At 42.5% G+C, this 20730-nt stretch overlaps 1 protein-coding gene across 1 annotated transcript in view; it reads left to right on the top strand.

Annotated features, from left to right (window-relative positions):
• DCN (decorin) overlaps nucleotides 1-20730 on the top strand; it is a 159190-nt gene that overhangs the window by 43056 nt on the left and 95404 nt on the right. The window contains exons 4-5 of the mRNA XM_073651649.1: nucleotides 13221-13434; nucleotides 17260-17373. Of these exons, the coding sequence (XP_073507750.1) occupies nucleotides 13221-13434; nucleotides 17260-17373 (328 nt within the window). The remainder of the gene's footprint in view (nucleotides 1-13220; nucleotides 13435-17259; nucleotides 17374-20730) is intronic.

Raw genomic sequence — 20730 nt, 5'->3', positions numbered from 1 at the left:
TGCCTGAAATACAAAGGAAATGTGTCATCTTTAACTTTAGGCCTTTTAGAGATCATTTCATATACAACTGGCTTAACTGTTTACAATAACAGTAATTTTGATCAGGGGTGCTCAAACTTTTACATGCCACTGTACATCCAACATCACACTGATAAAAATTAAAGGGTATTTGCACCATTTTTATTTTCTAACATTTCATAGAGATTAGAGAAGAGAGGATCAGACAAATTAGAACTTGCCTGTTTACATGTATTTTCCTGAGAAATTTGATTCACGGAGAAGTTATTCTCTATAAATTTAATGTCCCTTATTATACTCTGGGGTATATCCAGACCTCAAAGCATAATATATATAATATGTAAAAATTAATGTAATCCTTATACTCACTTCACCGCTCATCTCTCCAGCCACTCTGCTCCTCACAAAGTGTTGAGTGAATATGTTTGGAATTTCAAATTCGGGTTCGTGTTCTGGGATCCGGCTTGTTCGGGCCAAAAAATAGGCTCTGCCCATGAACATCCCTGATTTGCCACGCTGTCATGCAGATAACATCAGGGATGTTCATGGGCGGAGCCGATTTTTTGGCACGAACAAGCCGGAACCCCGAACATGAACCCGAATTTGAAATGCCGAACAAATTCGCTCAACACTACTCCTCACCACCACCTGTCCTGTCCTTGTTGCGTCTTTGGATCTTTGTCAGCTTTCTCATTAGGCCGGGGCTTCCAGGCATGTGCCTGCAATGGTCAAGGTGCATGCTATGAAGTCATGATGTCTTGGCTCGAGCCGTAACCTTTTCTTAGGCCTATCAAACCCGTAAGCCCCGGCATAGCATTAGGAGCACGAGGACTTTCACCTTGTGTGCTTAAAATATTAATTATATCTTCTCAGATTTCACAGGTCTTAATGTAACTTTTTTAATCCACTGACCTCAGTTGTGTTAATATATGGCAGAAAATGCTTGTGAAAATTACATATTGTAATGTAACAAATGTAAATCTTTCTTTTCATTAAAACAATTCTAGGACACAGACACCATGATTTGCCATGGGTTTAGTATGTGTGAATCTAAGCATAAAGAGACCAATCTGTTCCAGAAAACGTTTAAAGGTTGTAAATTGTGTTAAAGTCTATTCTTTAGATAATATTTATTTTTTACGATACATAACTTTTAGAGGTCATCTCCAAGAGTTGATTCCAAACCCAGCAATGTTCAAAATAATGGCCAAAAAAGGATTTCGCAAGACTGGCTTTGTTAATAGTGGTTATAGGAAACATCTGTTAAACTTCAAAAATAAAAAATAAAAAAAATTGCCAGGAAACATTTCAGCCAAAGGAAGCATACATTGCAACAGGCATGTAATTTTGAAATATTACCATTAACCCCTATACGCCGCGACCAATTTCCATTTTTGCATTTCCGTTTTTTCTTCTCTTTTTTCCAGAGCAATAACTTTTTTATTTTTCCGTCCACATAGAAATATGGGGGCTTTTTTTTTGCGGGATGCATCATACTTTTGAAAGACACCATTCATTTTACCACATAGTGTACTGTAAAATGTGAAAAAAAAATCCAAGTGCCTTGAAATTGTGAAAAAAATCGCAACTTTGTCATTGTTTTTTTGGGAATTGGTTTCACAATATACATTTTTTGGTAAAAATGACCTTGCAATACGATTCTCCTCAATATGATTACAGCAATACCAAACATGTCCAGTTTGTTTATTATTTTAGTGGTGAAAAAAAATCTGAAATTTGCAAAAAAAAATTTTTGGGTTGTGTCGCACTTTCTGAGACCTGTAACATTTTTATTTTTCAGATGGAGCTGTGTGATTGCTTACTTTTTATTGGGCGAGACATCGTTTTTTTTAATACCATTTTGGGATAGATGTGACTTTTCGATCGATCGTTACGGCCTTTTTTATGGAATTGCAGTGACTAAAGAACGCTAAAATGTAATTTTGGCGTTCTTGATTCTTTTTGGTTTACGGTGTTTACTGATCAGGTTAATTGTTTTTATATTTTGATAGACTGGACTTTTCTGAATGCAGTGATACCACTTGTGTGTAGTTTTTTATTTTTTTAAATATTATTTTCAATGGGGGAAAAGGGGTGTGATTTGAACTTAAAGGTTTTATAGTTTTTCAGATTTTTTAAAACTTTTTTTTGCTTTTTACTGTGATTTTTAGCCCTCTTAGGGGACATGAAGATCTGATCATCCTATTCCTTGTGCTATATACAGCGATGCCACAGCATCGCTGCACATAGCAGAAATAACGATCTCCTTTCAAGCCTGGCCACAGGCAGAGTTCCAAAGGAGTTCCGTAATGACAGACATGGGGGTCATTAGCTGACCCCCGGCTGTCATGACAGCCCATGATTGAAGAGACTGACACTCATGCATGTCGGCGCATGTTATATACCGCTGTCAGAGATTGACGCCACCCACGATTGTTAACGGCCTGGTAAAGGGTGGGCTTGCTCCATAAACCCGCTTCCAACATGCGCTGTAAATGTACGCCGGATGTCGGAAAGGGGTTTAACAAGTTATGTTATATAGAATATAATCCAGCATGTTCAGATATTTACCATAGAGATAATGGAGCATCTAAAAGTAGTACTAGAATAATTCAACTGCGATTTGCTAATAGTGCTAAAAATGATAAGCAATGTTTTTTACCTCAGTATTTGTGAACCAAAAGCGGGAGTGGGTGAAAAATACAGATGTGGTGACGTGTTTCTGTTATACTTTTCCTCTGATTGTTCCTCTCCTGGTTTTGGTTTACAAATACTGAGATAAAAATCTCACCAAATGCTCAACTTGTGCATGTGGCTTTGCAGATTAGCAAAAAACCTACAAGAAGCAAAATGAAAATAAATCCTGCTGTAAATAAATAAAAAGCAAGTGCATTTACATAAACTAGGGTTCTTAGTAACTAGTGTTGAGCCACCCCCGTAGTGTTCGAGTTCGGTTCGGTTCGTCAAACACCCTTGTGTTCGCCGAACTGTTCGTCGAACTGTTCGTCGAACACCTTCGAACACCGTTAAAACCAATGGCAGGCAAACAAAAACACATAGAAACACATAGAAAACACCTTCAAAGGTGTCCAAAAGCTGACAAACTGCTCAGAAGACATAACTAACACATGGAAAAGTGACAAGTACATAGAGTCATGCGAAAAGAAAAGAGGTGGAGGAGTAAAAGGAGGGGGAGACACAGATATAGGCATGTCATGCCCTTCTAAAATCCAAAAAGAGAGAAGCCGACATGGCCAGTCCGTTCCTGCCCGTTCCACCTCCGTTTGTGCCAGAGCCGCGGTGGACCCTGACGGCCAGCCCCCCTCTCCCAATACTGGTGCCTGTCCGCTGGTGGGTCGAGCGAGCCCCCCTGTGGTGGAGGCAGCTCTAAGCTTTTTAATTTAAATTGTCTCTCTAATTTGAATGAATACACTTTAAATCCTTTTACAAGGATCTATTGAAGGGCAAGTCTCATGCCAGCAGCCGCGTAATTCCAGCTCCAGTAGCGTCCACTAAAGCTGCTGCAGTTAAAATGCTTTTATAAGGATCGAGCTCGGCTGTCCACCGCAAGGCGTCCTACCGCCAGTCCCAGCCCCTATGCCTTGGGGTGCCTCCTGATGCTCTTCACTGAGTATCCCGTGGTCCCGAAGCATTTCCTTTGAAAAAATTAAGTGTCCAAACTACAGGTGGTGTAGCTTGCTTAACAGCCAGGATAATCCGCTGACTAGCAGACACTGCTACTAGGCACAAAGTATTTCCTGGGCTAGATGCACTTAAAAATTTGTAATTCGATACTCTCGTTGGATGCTGAGAAAGCATTCCATAGAGTCTCCTGGCACGCCATATATTATTCTCTTAAAAAGCTTGGGGTAGGGGTCTAGGGGACCCTTTTATGGCCAAAATCACGGCCCTGTATCGCAATGCGTCACCTAGGCTGAAGATAAATGGAACTGTAGCACCTCGAGGGCTCGGTTGCTGCAGAGGTATTGCACCTCACCCAGAGGTGTGATATCTCACTCTCAGGTAAGGATGGAGTGTGGATCAGGACCCCGACACCTGCATGCATTACACCACATTGCCGTGGGGCAGGGCGACCAATATGCCCCTGAGATGGGCATGACAGTCCCTGTCTGGAGTGGGGGGAGGGAACACTGAGGAAGGGGAACGCTGTAGTGCAGGAGCAGGGAGGAAGCAGTTCCTGGGTCCATTAAGAAGGGAGTATAAAAGGTGGGCACCATCTTAGTTCAGTACAGAGAAGTCTGAGCAGAAGTGACAGGGAGCAGGGGCTCTGCATAAGCTCTGCTCCAGAGGCGGGCCTAGTAACAGAGGCCCAGGCCTGGAAGAGGGAGAAGGAAGGAAGAGGAGCGGAGAAGGCTCCAGGAACGAGGAACGAAGGGATCCCAGGGGTGTGGACGGGCGAGTCGCCACCGCACGCCCGAATCCACCTGCGTGGAGGGGTCAGGCCAAAGGGGGAGACCGGTCCCCGAAACTAGTGGAGGCGGGAAACGACCCTCAGCTAGAAACCGGAGGTTGTGACATTTTATGTGGCGCAGCCCCTCGCTACACCCGCTAGGAGGGCAACACATAGGGTCAGGGTAACTGGCGCCAAGTTTACCAAGAGGAGGCCCGAGGCAGCCGGACAGAAGGGTTGGTAAGAAAGGCCAGACAAAGGACACACAAAGGGGGTCCTGTGAAGAGCTCTAAAGTTATCTGGGAGTTGTCTGAGCCCCTCACCTGGTGAGCACAGTACGACGTGGGCAGCCGTTACCTGCAGAAGTGGTCTGGATAATAAGAACTGTGAGTAAAGGCCCTGGACTGCATCACTGACTCCGTGTCGTTACTGCTGCTGCCCTGCACCATCACCCCCATCCTCCGCATACACTGCCCTGAGGCTATACTCCTCCCGTGGGGAGTTATGCTACGCTCTGCTGCACCCACAGCACCAGCCTCAACGGTCTGCCCTGCAGCGGCGGTTCACTTTGACCGCAATCCACGAGTGGCGTAGTCGGACATTTAAACATCAAAACCACATAAATAGTTCCGCCACTGCTTTGACCGCCCTGAGCCACGGAACCGGGTCGCCGCCACGGATACTACAACCACCAGCATCCACCAAAAAGGGTCCGGCTCCGGATGTCCCAAGGCCCAGGGGGCGCGTCAGAACATTTTCATCACCTTTCATAATCACCAATGGGACAAGGCAGGGATGTCCTCTGTCCCCTCTCTTATACATCCTAGTGACGGAGCACCTGCTCTCATCAATTCGCCATAACCCCAATATTAGGTGGATTGAGGTGGGAGGCACCGAGTACAAGTGCTCTGCATTTGCTGATGATGTCAATCACATATATCCATCAGCAGGCTGTTATGGCTGAAATAGATCACTTTGTTACATGGTCAAATTTTAAAATCAATACAGCGAAGTCTGAGGCCCTCGATGTCTCCCTCCCCAAATCCATACAGGATTCCATCCAGTCCAACTTTCCCTTTGCCTGGCCCTCACAGGGTATCAAATTCTTAGGAATTCCTATTCATAGAGACCTCTCCTGTCTATGTTATCTTAATTTTGGGCCCTTTATTGAACAACTCCATACAGACCACGGTTGGCAGGTTAGAACTGTAAGATTCACTACGTGAACCACTGGTGTTTTGTGGAAAAGCACATGTACACTGTGTTCCAAATTATTATGCAAAAAGTGTTTAGGAGTGATAAGGGAAGAATTTGTTTGTTTGTCAGTTAAACTCATTGATGGTGATGTGTGTCAGGGCTCTTTATATCACTGTAAGCAATTGCAGACACCTGTGCTAATTAGTTTGGCAGGTGTGTCCAATGAACGGCAAGACTACTTAAGAAGGCTGTCCCACATTATTAAGCAGCCTAAATTTTCTGCCAAAATGGGAAAGAAAAAGGATGTGTCGGCTGCTGAGAAGCAACAAATTGTCAAGAAGTATGTAGCTGATTCACAGTACACACGTGTGCGTGCTGATAAGGGCAAAATGAGGACTCTTTCCTACAGGCAATTACGTCAGGTTAAAAGAGCAGCGGCAAAAAAGCCTTGTCATAGCAGCAGACAAGTTTTTGAAGCTGCTGGTGCCTCCAACGTCCCCCGAACAACAAGATGCAGGGTCCTTCAGAGGTTTGCAGCTGTGTGTACGCCATCCTGTCGACCTCCTCTATCCACTGCACACAAGCAGAAACGGCTCCAGTGGGCCAAACATTACATGAAAACTGATTTCAAAACTGTTTTGTTCACGGATGAGTGCCGTGCAACGCTCGATGGTCCAGATGGATGGAGTGGAGGATGGCTGGTTGATGGACACCCCACGCAAACACGGCTACAGCGCCAACAAGGAGGAGGTTGAGTAATGTTTTGGGCTGGAATCATGGGGAGAGAGATTGTCAGCCCCTTTAGGATCCCTGAAGGGGTAAAGATGAACTCCATAATGTATGTGGAGTTTCTCAAACAGCACTTCCTGCCATGGTTCAAGAAGAAGAACCGTGTATTCCACAGCAAGATCATTTTCATGCATGATAATGCACCGTCTCATGCTGCAGATAACACATCTGCATCTCTGGCTGATATGGGCATAAAAGGGGACAAACTTATCGTGTGACCACCATGCTCCCCTGACCTCTACCCCATTCAGAACCTCTGGAGCATCATCAAAAGGAGTGTCTATGATGGCGGGAGGCAGTTCACATCTAAGCAACAGCTCTGGTAGGGTATTTTGTCCTCATGCAAAACAATTGAAGCAGAAACCATCCAAAACCTGACAAATTCAATGAACGAGAGAGTTCAGAAGCTCCTTTCGAACAAGGGGTCTTATGTGCAAATGTAACATCACCTAGAATAAAGTTTTGAGTTGAAAACTGTTTTATTTCAGTTTCTAATAACCTGCTAATGCTTATAATTTCAAAAATGACCATTTTTTTGGTCATTATTAAAATGAAAAGGTTGATCGAAGAGTGTGGGGGATCTAAGAGTGTGGCAACCCAGTAGTCAGGATTACTTCGAATTCTGACAATCTGAGGGTCATGTTGCAGGTAGTGCAGCAAGAAGGCACTTATGTGTCTTGCGCATCTCGGAGCCCCAAAATTATTTTCCGGGCTAGATGCAGCTAAAAATTATTATTAATTTTAAATCTGGTGGAGCTTAGTATAGATGGCCTAATAGAATCAGTACTGCACACTGCTACAAAGCCCAAATTATTTTCCAGCCAAGATACAGATAAACATGATTAGTAATTTTAAATCTGGTGGAGCTTAGTATAGATGGCCTAATAGAATCATTACTGCACACTGCTACAAAGCCCAAATAATTTTCCAGCCAAGATACAGATAAACATGATTAGCTTAAAACAGTTGGTGAGGTGATTTTAACCAATCATCAAGCTTTTACTCTCCCCAGGATGACAAAATTGATGTTACCAGCAGATACTGTGTTTCTGTTACGGTTTGAGTGCTGAACACTCGACGGTCCCACGGTTGGCAAGTTGGAACTGTGAGATTCACTACGTGCACCACTGGTGTTTTGTGGAAAAGCACATGTAAGATTCTGCAACAGTCTCTGCTGATACTCCTGCATGCGTGCATCCCTTTCTATGGCAGGAATTATTTCTGCAAATTTACTTTTGTACCGGGGATCTAACAGTGTGGCAACCCAATAGTCAGGATTATTTCTAATTATTTCTAATTCTCCCAATTCGATGGTCATGTTGCAGGTAGTGCAGCAAGAAGGCACTCATGTGTCTTGCGCATCCAGGAGCACCATGTCCCTGTTGTGTTGGTGGCGAGGTAACAATCATGCTTCCTTCCTCTGGCCTCTCCCCCCAACCTCGCACAACAGAAATGTGATCAAGGTCTCCCTCATCTGATGAGTCTTCCATCAGTTCGTCCTCCACTTTTTCCTGGGCTCCTGCACCTTCCTCACTAGTTTGGCTGCTACCATGCGCCCTGGTAAAACCATCTCCCCCACTCTCACATGCCTGCCGCCTTGGTGCTGCTGACCCTCTGGACCTTGCAGATGTTAGCCCTTCCGCATACAACTCCTCCTCCTCTACTTCCTCCACCTCCTCTTGTGCCACCACCTGACTCCGAATTCTGTTTAACATGTGCTCCAGCATGTAAATCACCGGAATAGTCATGCTGATAATGGCATCGTCAGCACTAAACATCTTCGTCGCCATTTCAAAACTGTGCAGAAGGGTGCATAGGTCCCTGATCTGAGACCACTCCTCCAGCGTGATTTGCCCCACCTCTGGATCCCGTTGGCCCAGGCTATATGTCAGAACGTATTGCACCAGGGCTTGTCGGTGCTGCCACAGTCGCTGCAACATGTGCAGAGTTGAATTCCACCGGGTAGGCACATCGCATTTTAGCCGGTGAAGTGGCAGGCCCAACGACTTCTGTAGAGATTTAAGTCACTGAGCTGCGGGATGCGAACGGCGGAAGTGAGCACACAGCGACCGTGCCCTCTGCAGAAGGCCATCTAGTCCGGGATAGTGGGCTAAAAATTGCTGGACAACCAGGTTCAACACGTGAGCCATACAAGGCACGTGTGTGACATTGCCCCGGCGAAGGGCCGCACCCAGGTTTCCAGCATTGTCGCACACGGCCTTCCCTGGTTTCAGGTCCAGTGGAGACAACCATTCATGAAATTGGTTCTCCAGAGCTGACCACAACTCCTCAGCTGTGTGACTCACATTTCCCAGACATTTCAAAGTAAAAAACGCCTGATGACATTGAGCCCTACTGCCAGCATAGTAAGGAGGTGTGCAGGATCCCTTCTGCGCAGTTAGAAAGCTTGTGGCATGACCAGACAGGCTTTGGGTGCAGGTGGAGGACCGAGAGGAGGTTGAGGAGGCAGAAGCAGTGGAGGGACCTTGACATAAAGAGGATTGACGCACAACTCGTGGGGACGGCAAGACTTGGACAGCAGCCCCTTGTCCTGCTGTCACCATAGTTACCCAGTGCCCAGTCAGCGACATGTAACGCCCCTGTCCATGCCTACTTGTCCAAGTGTCTGGTGAAATGCACCCTGTCACACACAGAGTTTCTCAAAGAAGCGGTGATGTTGTGTGCGACATGCTGGTGGAGCGCAGGCACACCTTTCTTTGAGAAGTAGTGCCGACTGGGCATCTGGTACTGGGACACTGCGACGGACATAAGGTCTCGAAAATCCTCTGTGTCCACCAGGTGGAAAGGCAGCATTTCTGTAGCCAAGAGCTTGCAGATGGTGAAATTCAACCTCTTAGCTTTCTCATGGCTAGGAGGAAATGGTCTTTTACTTGTCCACATCTGAGGGACTGAGGGCTGGCTGTTGTGCTTAGACGGGGTTGATAAGGGTGTCCCCGGCAAACTGCCGGTCTGTGAGGAAGATGCAGGTGGACATGTTAGGTTGCCTTGATCCAAAGGTGGTGCTCTCGATGTCGGACAGCGCTCAACACCAGCTGGTGTTACCACCTCCAAAGAAAATGATGACCTGCCAATCACGCTGGCTGTTGCGGGTAAAGAGGTGGCAGGTCTGCGTCCCAAAACAGGTGTGACTGCTGTCCCCCCAGTCACAGAGGATGAAGAGGCCGCAGATGCACAAGATGGGGCAGACTGTGGTTGGCCCGGCCGGCTAGGCCGCATTGTAGCACAGTGAGCTTCCCACTGCAACTTATGCTTCATGTCCATGTGCCGGTTCATGCATGAAGTACTCAAACTATGTATTTTTTGGCCTCTACTTAGCTTTTGTTGACAAATGTTACAGATAACACGAGTTGGGTCATCTTTATCGATCTGAAAAAATGCCCAGGCTATGCAAGGCTTAGCACCCATGCGACCTGAAGAGCCACCATGACTCAGAGGCAGAGTTGTGTTTGAGGATGCAGTTGTTGACGTGCTTCCAGTACTACGTCTCTGTCCAGGAAGGCGCAACCTGACCTCGTCGTCACTAGCATCCTCCTCCACCTCCTTTGCTGACCTCATCTCTTGGCTGACTGTGGGATGACAGTAAGTGGGATCTCCAACCTCATCATCATTACCCTGTGTGTTATCACACCCGTCGTCCTCAGAGTCAACCTGTTCCTGCCCTGACAATAAACTAAAGTTGTCGCTCCAATCAGGTATTTGAGTCTCATCATCGTCTTCCTCATTGTTTCCACCAACAGGAGTTACAGTTTGGGAATGAGGGTCTACATTATGGTCAGAACCTTCTGCGTCTGGTCCTGGATCCGACTCATAAAGATTCTGGGCATCAGTGCAGATCATTTCCTCTTCTGGATTCACAGAAGCGCTGGAGCCGACCTCTGATTCCCAGGCTATAGTATGAGTAAACAGCTCTGCAGACTCAACCATCTGTTCTACCTCATACTCAGACGGGCAGCTGGAGATTTGGGAGCTGTGAGGAAGCAAGTGCGATTGGGGTGACACCTCTGAGGACTGGAGTATTTGTGATGTTGAAGTTGATGTGGAGGAGAGCCCACTTAAAGGAGCACTTGAAGCACCTGCTGTTTTTGTGCCTCATCTGGAATTTGTAGCGATTGGCGTGGCCGTAAGAAAGGGATCTTATCACATTGTCCGCTAAAAGAAGTAGACATTTTAGTTTTGCTGGAAGATGGTCTTTCTTCTGCAGATGTTACTGTTGCTTTAACACCTACTCCACGGACACAACCTTTTTCCCCTTCCCAACACGCCTATTCCCCTTTCCACCAGCAGCAGGCCTTTTTCCACTCATTTTGGTGGTTAACTAATTCACAACTCTGGAGTTGTTTGCACAAAAAAACAATGGATGGGAACCGAGCAGAGCTGAGTGGCCAAACTGTGGTATTAGGCCAAAACTATTGTCTGGGTTAGATGCAGAAAAAAATTATATTCAGTTTGCAACCTGATGGAGGTCAGTATAGATGGACTAATAGAACAAGTCCCACACACAGCTAGAAGGCCAAATATTTTTTCAGAGCTAGAAGCAGAAAAATATTATATTCAATTTGCAACCTGATGGAGGTCAGTATAGATGGACTAATAGAACAAGTCCCACACACTGCTAGAAGCCCAAATATTTTTTCAGAGCTAGATGCAGAAAAATATTATATTCAATTTGCAACCTGATGGAGGTCAGTATAGATGGACTAATAGAACAAGTCCCACACACAGCTAGAAGGCCAAATATTTTTTCAGAGGTAGATGCAGAAAAAAATTATATTCAGTTTGCAACCTGATGGAGGTCAGTATAGATGGACTAATAGAACAAGTCCCACACACAGCTAGAAGCCCAAATATTTTTTCAGAGGTAGATGCTGAAAAAAATTATATTCAGTTTGCAACCTGATGGAGGTCAGTATAGATGGACTAATAGAAAAAGTCTCACACACAGCTAGAAGGCCAAATATTTTTTCAGAGCTAGATGCAGAAAAAAATTATATTCAATTTGCAACCTTATGGAGGTCAGTATAGATGGACTAATAGAATGATGCTATGCCCAAAAGGTTTTACTTCACTAGGTGCAGTAAAAAAATTGGTATTCTATACACAGGTGGTGTAGCTTGCAACACAGATAGGCTACTCCACTGACTAACACACTCTGCAATAGGCCAAAAAGGATTAGCTTTGGTAGATTTAGCCAAATGCTGTGAAAAAAACTTGCACAGCACTGGCACAGACCTGCCTGGCAAAAACTGATAGGAACTGATGTAACTTAGTCCTGAAAAGGACTGCAATTACAATTAGTCTTTACTCCCACAACCTATCTATTTAAGAGCACAGACCTGCCTGATAAAAGTCGTAGGAAATTGTGTAACCTAGTCCTTAAAAGGACTGCAATCACAACTATTCCCTACTCCTAAGCTATCTGTAGATTTTTGCGAAAATTGGCTTGAAATTAACAAGGTATAGCGCACACAGCAACAGCGGTGCCGTCTAACACGCCGCTGCAGCAGTGAGAAAATGGTGGCGACGGGGAAAATGGCTTGGTCTTATAGGGCAAGGACATGTGACATACACTGCCAATGACACATGCCCTTGCTTGTGTGAAAAAAAGCACTTCGCTCCGTGTGTGCGCTGCTGATAGGCTGACAGATTGCACCTCCCCACTGTAAATGCGGGAAAGAGAAAAATAAAATGGAGATCTTCATTATTCCTGCAGAGATCCATCCCCTGCCCCTCCCCCCGCCCCGCTGTACACTCAAACTGCGTATTAACATTAATTTTCAGCATTACTGAGAAAAAATCCAGTTATGATTTTGGTGCACGAACAGTTATCGAACATAACCTCGAACAGCCGAATTTTTTTCAAATCGTTCGTGTTCGCTCATTTCTATTAGTAACACTGTTTTTGATCAAAAATAATATGAAAGCTATCCCACCAGAGACAAGGGGAACCCATTCGGGATAGAACCTACTGTGTCTAATATTAAAAACCTTACCATGTGTCAAAGTTGACCTCTGTGTGAATAATGGCAGACTGAGGCTCCAGTCCCAAACTAGGAACACCAGCCAAGGGAAGCTTTTAAATGTGTTGTCCAGCTCTAGGAAGGGAGGCTTCCCAAACTTCCTTTGGCTGGTGTTCCTAGTTTGGAACCGGAGCCTCAGTCTGCCATTATTCACATAGAGGTCAACTTTGACACATGGTAAGGTTTTTGATATTAGACAGAGTAGGTTCTATCTATCTAATGTATGTTACTCTGTGTTTCTCCATTAGGAACAATTTTTACAGTAGTTGTAGAGCTGCTATAGGGGTTTCCAATGAAGAAATTTTGTAGGGCATCCTCTATGGTAAAAGATTCTGAACTACTTACAATTGACAAAAAATATTCCCGGTCCAGTGTCCAGTTAGAATTTCTGTGGCAGATTTCGAGAGCAGTCTTCACTTCTGTAGCCAGCTTCTTCAGCCCGGCATCTTCTTTACCTGTTGCGCTTACTAGGCCTCATGATGTTGCAAGAGGCCTAGTCATAAAATCACGATGTTGCAGGGCCTAGTAAGCATAAGATGCACCCAAGATGGCAGAGAAGTAAATACTGCCCTGGTTTGGCTGTCAAGGATGGCCAGACTGGGCCTTGAACCATGGCAGCACAATTCTTTTTGAAGAACATTAGAACTACTGGCTGTTTGTTGCAATGCATGACATAATAATCTTGATAAAATTGTTTTGCCGAAATATGTGTGTCAACTAAACATTTCATGTATATTAATAATAATAACATCACATTTTGCTTGTAGGCATTAATCCTGGTTAACAATAAAATTAAATCAATTAGTACTGGAGCTTTTGCACCTCTCACAAAGCTGGAACGACTCTATCTATCAAAAAATAACCTGAAGGAACTTCCTACCAACATGCCCAAGTCACTTCAAGAGCTGCGTGTGCATGAAAATATGGTAACCAAAGTGAAGAAGTCTGTGTTTGATGGACTGAACAACATGATTGTTATTGGTAAGTTATAAATTGGCAACAATGTCATGTGAGTTCCCTTAAAATGTATCACAATTACAACCCCAATTCCAAAACTGTTGTGAAGCTATGTAAAATGTAGGGAAGATGATGTATAATAATAATATTTATTTTTATATAGCGCCAACATATTGTGCAGTGCTTTACATACATTATCATCACTGTCCCCATTGGAGGTCACAATCTAAATTCCCTATTAATATGTCTTTGGAGTGTGGGAGGAAATCCAAGCAAACACGAGGAGAACATACAAACTCCCTGCAGATATTGTCCTTGGTGGGATTTGAACCCAGGACCCCAGGGCTGCAAGACAGCAGTGCTAACCATTGAGCCAACATGCTGCCCATATGTGTATATACGTACATATATATATATATATATATATATATGTCTATCTATTTACAGTATCTATCATATACTGTATGAATAGATATGTCTATCTATTCATATACAGTATATGTATATAAAAGAAAACAAGAATGTGATTTAGAAATCTCTTATAGCTGTATTTTATTCACAAATGAAAATGGAGCCCATATCAGAAGTTAAAAAATAGACCCTTTTCTATTTCATTTGAAGAAATTAACCAATTTAGAAATTGATGACAGCAACACATCTCAAAAAAATTGGGACAGGGTAAACAAAAAGCTGGAAAAGTAAGTCGTACTAATCAAAAACAGATGGAGTACCACTTTTAAACTAAGTCACATGACTGTATAAAAAGAACATGTTAGAGAGGCAGAGTCTCTAAGAAGTAAAGATGGTCATAGGTTCACCAATCCGTGAACTGCATCTAAAAATTGTAGAACAATTTCAGAAAAATGTTTCACAATGTAAAATCGCAAAAACATTGAATATCCCACCATCTACAGTATATAATATCATCAAAAGATTCAGAGATTCTGGAGAAATCCATGTAAACAAGGGACAATGCCGATGGTCAATATTGGATGCTCGTGATCTATGGGCCCTAATGCACGACTGCATTAAAAACAGGTATGATTTGGTCATGCAAATCACTGCATGAGCTCAAGAACACTTCTAGAAATAATTGTCTGTGAAAACACGACATACAATTTACAAATGGAAGTTCAAGCTCTATCACACAATGAAGAAGCCATATATCCATGCAATCCAGAAATGTTGGAGTCTTCTTTGGGCCAAAGCCCATTTTAAATAGATTGAGGCAAAATTGAGAACTGGTTTACTGTCAGATGAATCAACTTTTGAATATTTTTATGGAAACCATGGATGCTGTGTACTGTGGACTCAATAGAACAGGGACCATCCACCTTATTATCAGCAAACAAAATCCTGTTTATATGATGGTATGAGGTTACATTATTATGGAATGGGTAGTTTACACATCTTAGAGGGATCAAGGCACAAGGTAATGTGAAATGCACACACATTAGACTACCTCTTGAAGCTCATCAAGAGAATGCCAAGAGTGTGCAAAACATTCATCAAAGCAAAAGGTGGCTACTTTGAAGAATCTAGAATATAAGACATATTTTCATTTGTTTCACACTTTTTTGTTAAGTATATAATTCCACATGTGTTAATTCATGGTTTGATGCCTTCTGTGTTAATGTACAATTTTCAAAGTCATGAAAATACAGAAAAATCTTTAAATGAGAAGGTGTGTCCAAACTTTTGGTCTGTACTGTATATATATATATATATATATATATATATATATATATATATGTATATTCACTACATACACACATAGCTCTGCTACATACATCCACAGCTCTCCTACATCCACACTAAGATCTCCTACATACAAGCAGAGACTTGCTGCATACATCCACAGCTCTGCTATATACACATACAACTTTCCTACAGAAACACAGTTGTGCTACATATACACATAGCTATGCTACATATATACAGAGCTTTCCTACAAACATACAGTTCTGATTCATACACAGCTCTGCAACATACACACTGCCCTGTTACATACATACAAGACTCTGCTACATACACACACAATTCTACTACATATACTAACAAGAAAAAGAGTAAACTGATAACGCACTGCGTTATTAGGGAGTGTGAGAACAGGTTGTAATTTATAGTATACAGGAAGAAAAAGTTTTTTCCACCACCGGGAGCAAAACAGTAACAATGTAGTGACATGACAAGAATCTGCATAGCTAGTCATATGCTAAACAGTTGCAAGTCAAATTTATGTATGAGATAGCCAAGTTGATTGTCTATAAAATGATGTTAGTCTCACGTTCGAAGCAGGAGTGAATGGTGAGATATGGAGCCTGTAAGTCAAAAGCTCAAAACATTGTTAAACTTTTGTTCATAAGTATACACAAACAACACACACATAACTCTCTTACAGCTACACACAGCTCTCTTAAATAGATACAGAGCTCTGCTACATATACAAACAGGTCTTCAACATACAAACTCTCCAACATACACACATAGATGTACTACATACACACACAGTGCAGCTATATAAATACAGCTCTCCTGCATACACACACATCTTAGCTATATACTTACAATAGCTCTCTTCCATACACACAACTCTGCTACATAGACACACAGTTCTCCAACATACAAGCACATACAGCTCTGCTACATACACACACAACTCTGCTACATACACAGAACTCTTGCTCGCCAGTGTACAAAAACAACTGTGCAACACACAGACACAACTCTCCTACATCCACACACAGCTTTCTTACATAGACACACAGGTCTTCTACATACACATACAAGTCTCATACACACAAACTCTCCGACATACATACATAGCTCTACTACATATACACACAGTGCAGCTATATAAATACAGCTCTGCTACATTCACACAGCTCTGCTACATACACACAAATCTCCTACATACACATACAGCTCTTCTACATAAAAAAAACTCTGCTGTGTGAAAACATAGCTCTGCTACATCCACACTCAGCACTGCTACATACACACATACAACGATATCATGCCACTCATGACTAATCAAAAGCTGTGCTGGTGACGCCAAAAGGTAAGAGATTTGCTAGCCTCCCATCTAGCCCCCAGATACCACTGACCTGGATGCTGGACTACGAATCAATCCGCTCATCTCTACTTGCTGCATGTTCTATTGCAATATACCATATGTTTTTGAATATACAACCGACTATTTAGCAAGAAAAAATCTTGCTAAAATCTTTGTGAACTCAACCAGTGCTAAGCAACATAGGTGCAATAAAAATGTTGGTAAAAAATGCTGACCTTTTCTTTGATGGCTATGTTGAAAGAATCTGTTGTTGTTTATCAGCTATATGATAATAACAAACAAAGCGTAGATATTGCCATGCTTTAAAGTAAACTTTGATTTTAATCTGTTCAAATCAGAAGATATTAATCTCAATTATTTACCATTTTTAAAGGGATTTCCCCTTTTAAAGTTAAACTTAATGGGCCCACCTAGACTCACCTCTCAGACCGATGCGGCTCCTCTGCATTTGGTACTATGTTCCTCTCCAGTCACCTGGCATCACCATCAGGTGGGGATAGGGAAGGTGTAACCGGTGCAGTCAGTCAGCAGCTACTGATTGGCTGCAGCCTTCACATTTTGTTTGTATGGTAAGGAAGTAAATTATAACAAGTGCAACACAAGCCTGAGATTCTGTCCATAATTACATTTTATATCCGGTCTTCAATTTTTGCATTATGTTTATGGAGTTTCAGAATAAAAATGTAATAAATCTACAAAATAATTTTGCATATTGTTTTAAATTGTTACTGTATGCAGCTTTCTGAGATTTCATTGCTCTCTCCATTTTGTAGAACTAGGCACAAATCCCATTGAAAGTTCTGGGATTGAAAAAGGAGCTTTTCTAGGAATGAAGAAACTGTCCTACCTCCGAATTGCAGACACTAATATTACAAACGTTCCTAAAGGTAAGATACACATTTTGACTTTTTATTGGTGTCTCAAACCAGGTTTTCTTTCAAAAACAGTGCCAGAGTTGTCCATGTGTGCTATCTCGTATTGCAGCTCAGCAGAGAAAGCCCCTCTCTCACGTAGTTCTGGCGACAGTATTCAGTAGTTTATTAAAGCAAAGGCAAGCCTTCTTCAAAAAGCGAGGCATTGCAGCTCTGTAAAAATGAATAGGACGGTAATACCTCATGCAACCTGTTGACATGCATAGCATACCTTTTGAAAGATTCATGCTTGTTTTAATGCAGTATGAAATGTTTTAAATCATCAAACATAAAGGTGCGTAAGTGAAGACTACTTTATTTATTTTCATGATTGCCATTTGGCAAACTTGCCATGGTTACTTTCAAGAAAAAGTAAATTATATATATATATATATATATATATATATATTTATATATATACAGATGTGCTCAAAAGTTTACATACCCCGTCAGAATTTTTGCTTTCTTGGCCTTGTTTCAGAGAGTATGAATGATAACAAAAAACCTTTTTCTCCACTCATGGTTATTGGTTGGGTGAAGCCATTTATATATTGTCAAACTACTGTGTTTTCTCTTTTTAAATCTTAATGATAACCAAAAACATCCAAAAGACCCTGATCAAAAGTTCACATACCCTGGTGATTTTGGCCTGATTACATGCACAGAATTTGACACAAATGGGTTTGAATGGCTACTAAAGGTAACATCTTCACCTGTGACCTGTTTGCTTGTAATCAGTGTGTGTGCATAAAAGCTGAGTGAGTTTCTGGGATCCAGACAGACTATCGCATCTTTCATCCAGCCACTGACGTTTCTGGATTGTGAGTCATGGGGAAAACAAAAGAATTGTCAATGGATCTAAAGGAAAATGTAGTTGAACTGTGTAACACAGGAAAGGGATACAAAAAGATATCCAAGGAATTGATAATGCCAGTCAGCAGTGTTCAAACTGTGATTAACAAATGGAAAATCAGGGGCTCTGTAAAAACCAAACCACGGTCATGGAGACCAACAAAGATTTCGGCCACAACTGTCAGGAAGATTGTTTGGGATACAAGGAAAAATCCACAAATAACATCAGCTGAAATTCAGGACTCTCTGAAAACTAGCGGTGTGGCTGTTTCAAGATGCACAATAAGGAGACACTTGAAGAAAAATGGGCTGCATGGTCGAGTCACCAGAATAAAGCCATTACTGAGCAAGTGCCACAAAGTATCTTGCCTACAATATGCCAAACAGCACAGAGACAAGCCTCAAAACTTCTGGAACAAGGTAATTTGGAGTGATGAGACCAAAATTGAACTTTTTGGCCACAACCATAAATGTTACGTTTGGAGAGAGGTCAACAAGGCCTATGATGAAAGGAACACCATTCCTACTGTAAAGCACGGAGGTGGATCGCTGATGTTTTGGGGATGTGTGGGCTACAAAGGCACAGGAAACTTGGTAAAAGTTGAAGGAAAGATAAATGCAGCACGTTATCAGCAAATACTGGAGGCAAATTTGCACTTATCAGCCCGGAAGCTGCGTATGGGACGTACTTGGCCATTCCAGCATGACAACGATGCCAAGTCGACCTATCATTGGCTACAGCAGAACAAAGTGAAGGTTCTGGAGTGGCCATCTCGGCCTCCTGACCTCAATATCTTTGAACCAATCTGGGAAGATCTCAAGTGCGCAGTTCGTCCTAGACAGCCCAGGAATTTACAGGAACTGGAGGCTTTTTGCCAAGAAGAATGGGCAGCTTTACCATCTAAGAAAATAAAGAACCTCATCCACAACTATCACAAAAGACTTCAAGCTGTTAATGATGTTAGAGGGGGCAGTACACGGTATTAAGAACTGGGGTATGTGAACTTTTGATCAGGGTCATTTGGATGTTTTTGGTTGTCATAAAGATTTAAGAAGAGAAAACACAGTAGTTTGACAATAAATGGCTTCACCCAACCAATAACCATGAGTGGAGAAAAAGTTTTTTTGTAATCATTCATATTCTCTGAAACAAGGCCAAGAAAGCAAAAATTCTGCTGGGGCATGTAAACTTTTGAGCACAACTGAATACACTACCGTTCAAAAGTTTGGGGTCACCCAGACAATTTTGTGATTTCCATGAAAACTCAAACTTTTATTTATCAAATGAGTTGCAAAATTATTAGAAAATATAGTCCAGACATTGACAAGGTTAGAAATAGTGATTTTTATTAGAAAGAATAATTTTCTCCTTCAAACTTTGCTTTCGTCAAAGAATGCTCCCTTTGCAGCAATTACAGCATTGCAGACCTTTGGCATTCTAGCTGTTAATTTGCTGAGGTAATCTGGAGAAATTTCACCCCATGCTTCCTAAAGCCCCTCCCACAAGTTGGATTTGCTTGATGGGCACTTTTTGTGTACCATACGGTCAAGCTGCTCCCACAACAGCTCAATGGGGTTGAGATCTGGTGACTGCGCTGGCCACTCCATTACAGATAGAATACCAGCTGCCTGCTTCTTCCCTCAATAGTTCATGCATACTTTTGAGGTGTGCTTTGGGTCATTGTCCTGTTGTAGGATGAAATTGGCTCCAATCAAGCGCTGTCCACAGGGTATGGCATGGCATTGCAAAATGGAGAGATAGATTTCCTTATTCAAAATCCCATTTACCTTGTACAAATCTCCCGCTTTACCAGCACCAAAGCCACCCCAGACCATCACATTACCTCCATCATGCATGATAGATGGCGTCAGGCACTCTTCCCGCATCTTTTCAGTTGATCTGCGTCACACAAAAGTTCTTCTGTGTGATCCAAACATCTCAAACTTTGATTCTTCTTTCCATAAAACTTTTTTCCAATCTTCCTCTGTCCAATGTCTGTGTTGTTTTGCCCATATTAATCTTCATTGTAGACGTTGACACTGGCGTTTTGCGTGTACTATTTAATGAAGCTGCCAGTTGAGGAGCTGTGAGGCATCGATTTCTCAAACTAGAGACTCTAATGTACTTGTCTTGTTGCTCAGTTGTGCAGCGGGGCCTCCCACTTATCTTTCTACTCTGGTTAGAGCCTGTTTGTGCTCTCCTCTGAAGGGAGTAATACACATCGTTGAAGGAAACCTTCAGTTTCTTGGCAATTTCTCGCATGGAATAGCCTTCATTTCTAAGAACAAGAATAGATTGTCGAGTTTCACATGAAAGTTCTCTTTTTCTGGCCATTTTGAGAGTTTCATAGAAGAAATAACTGTAATGCTCCAGATTCTCAACTAGCTCAAAGGAAGGTCAATTTTATAGCTTCTCAAATCAGCTAAACCGTTTTCAGCTGGTATAAAGTGTATTTCTGATTCATTTAATGTTAGCTTCAT

Source organism: Phyllobates terribilis, unplaced genomic scaffold (assembly GCF_046119375.1).
Source record: "Phyllobates terribilis strain yellow unplaced genomic scaffold, ASM4611937v1 Scaffold_11__3_contigs__length_659146591, whole genome shotgun sequence".
Taxonomy (NCBI): domain Eukaryota; kingdom Metazoa; phylum Chordata; class Amphibia; order Anura; family Dendrobatidae; genus Phyllobates; species Phyllobates terribilis.
Note: the sequence above shows the minus strand (reverse complement) of the source record. Positions and strands in the feature narration are given on the sequence as shown.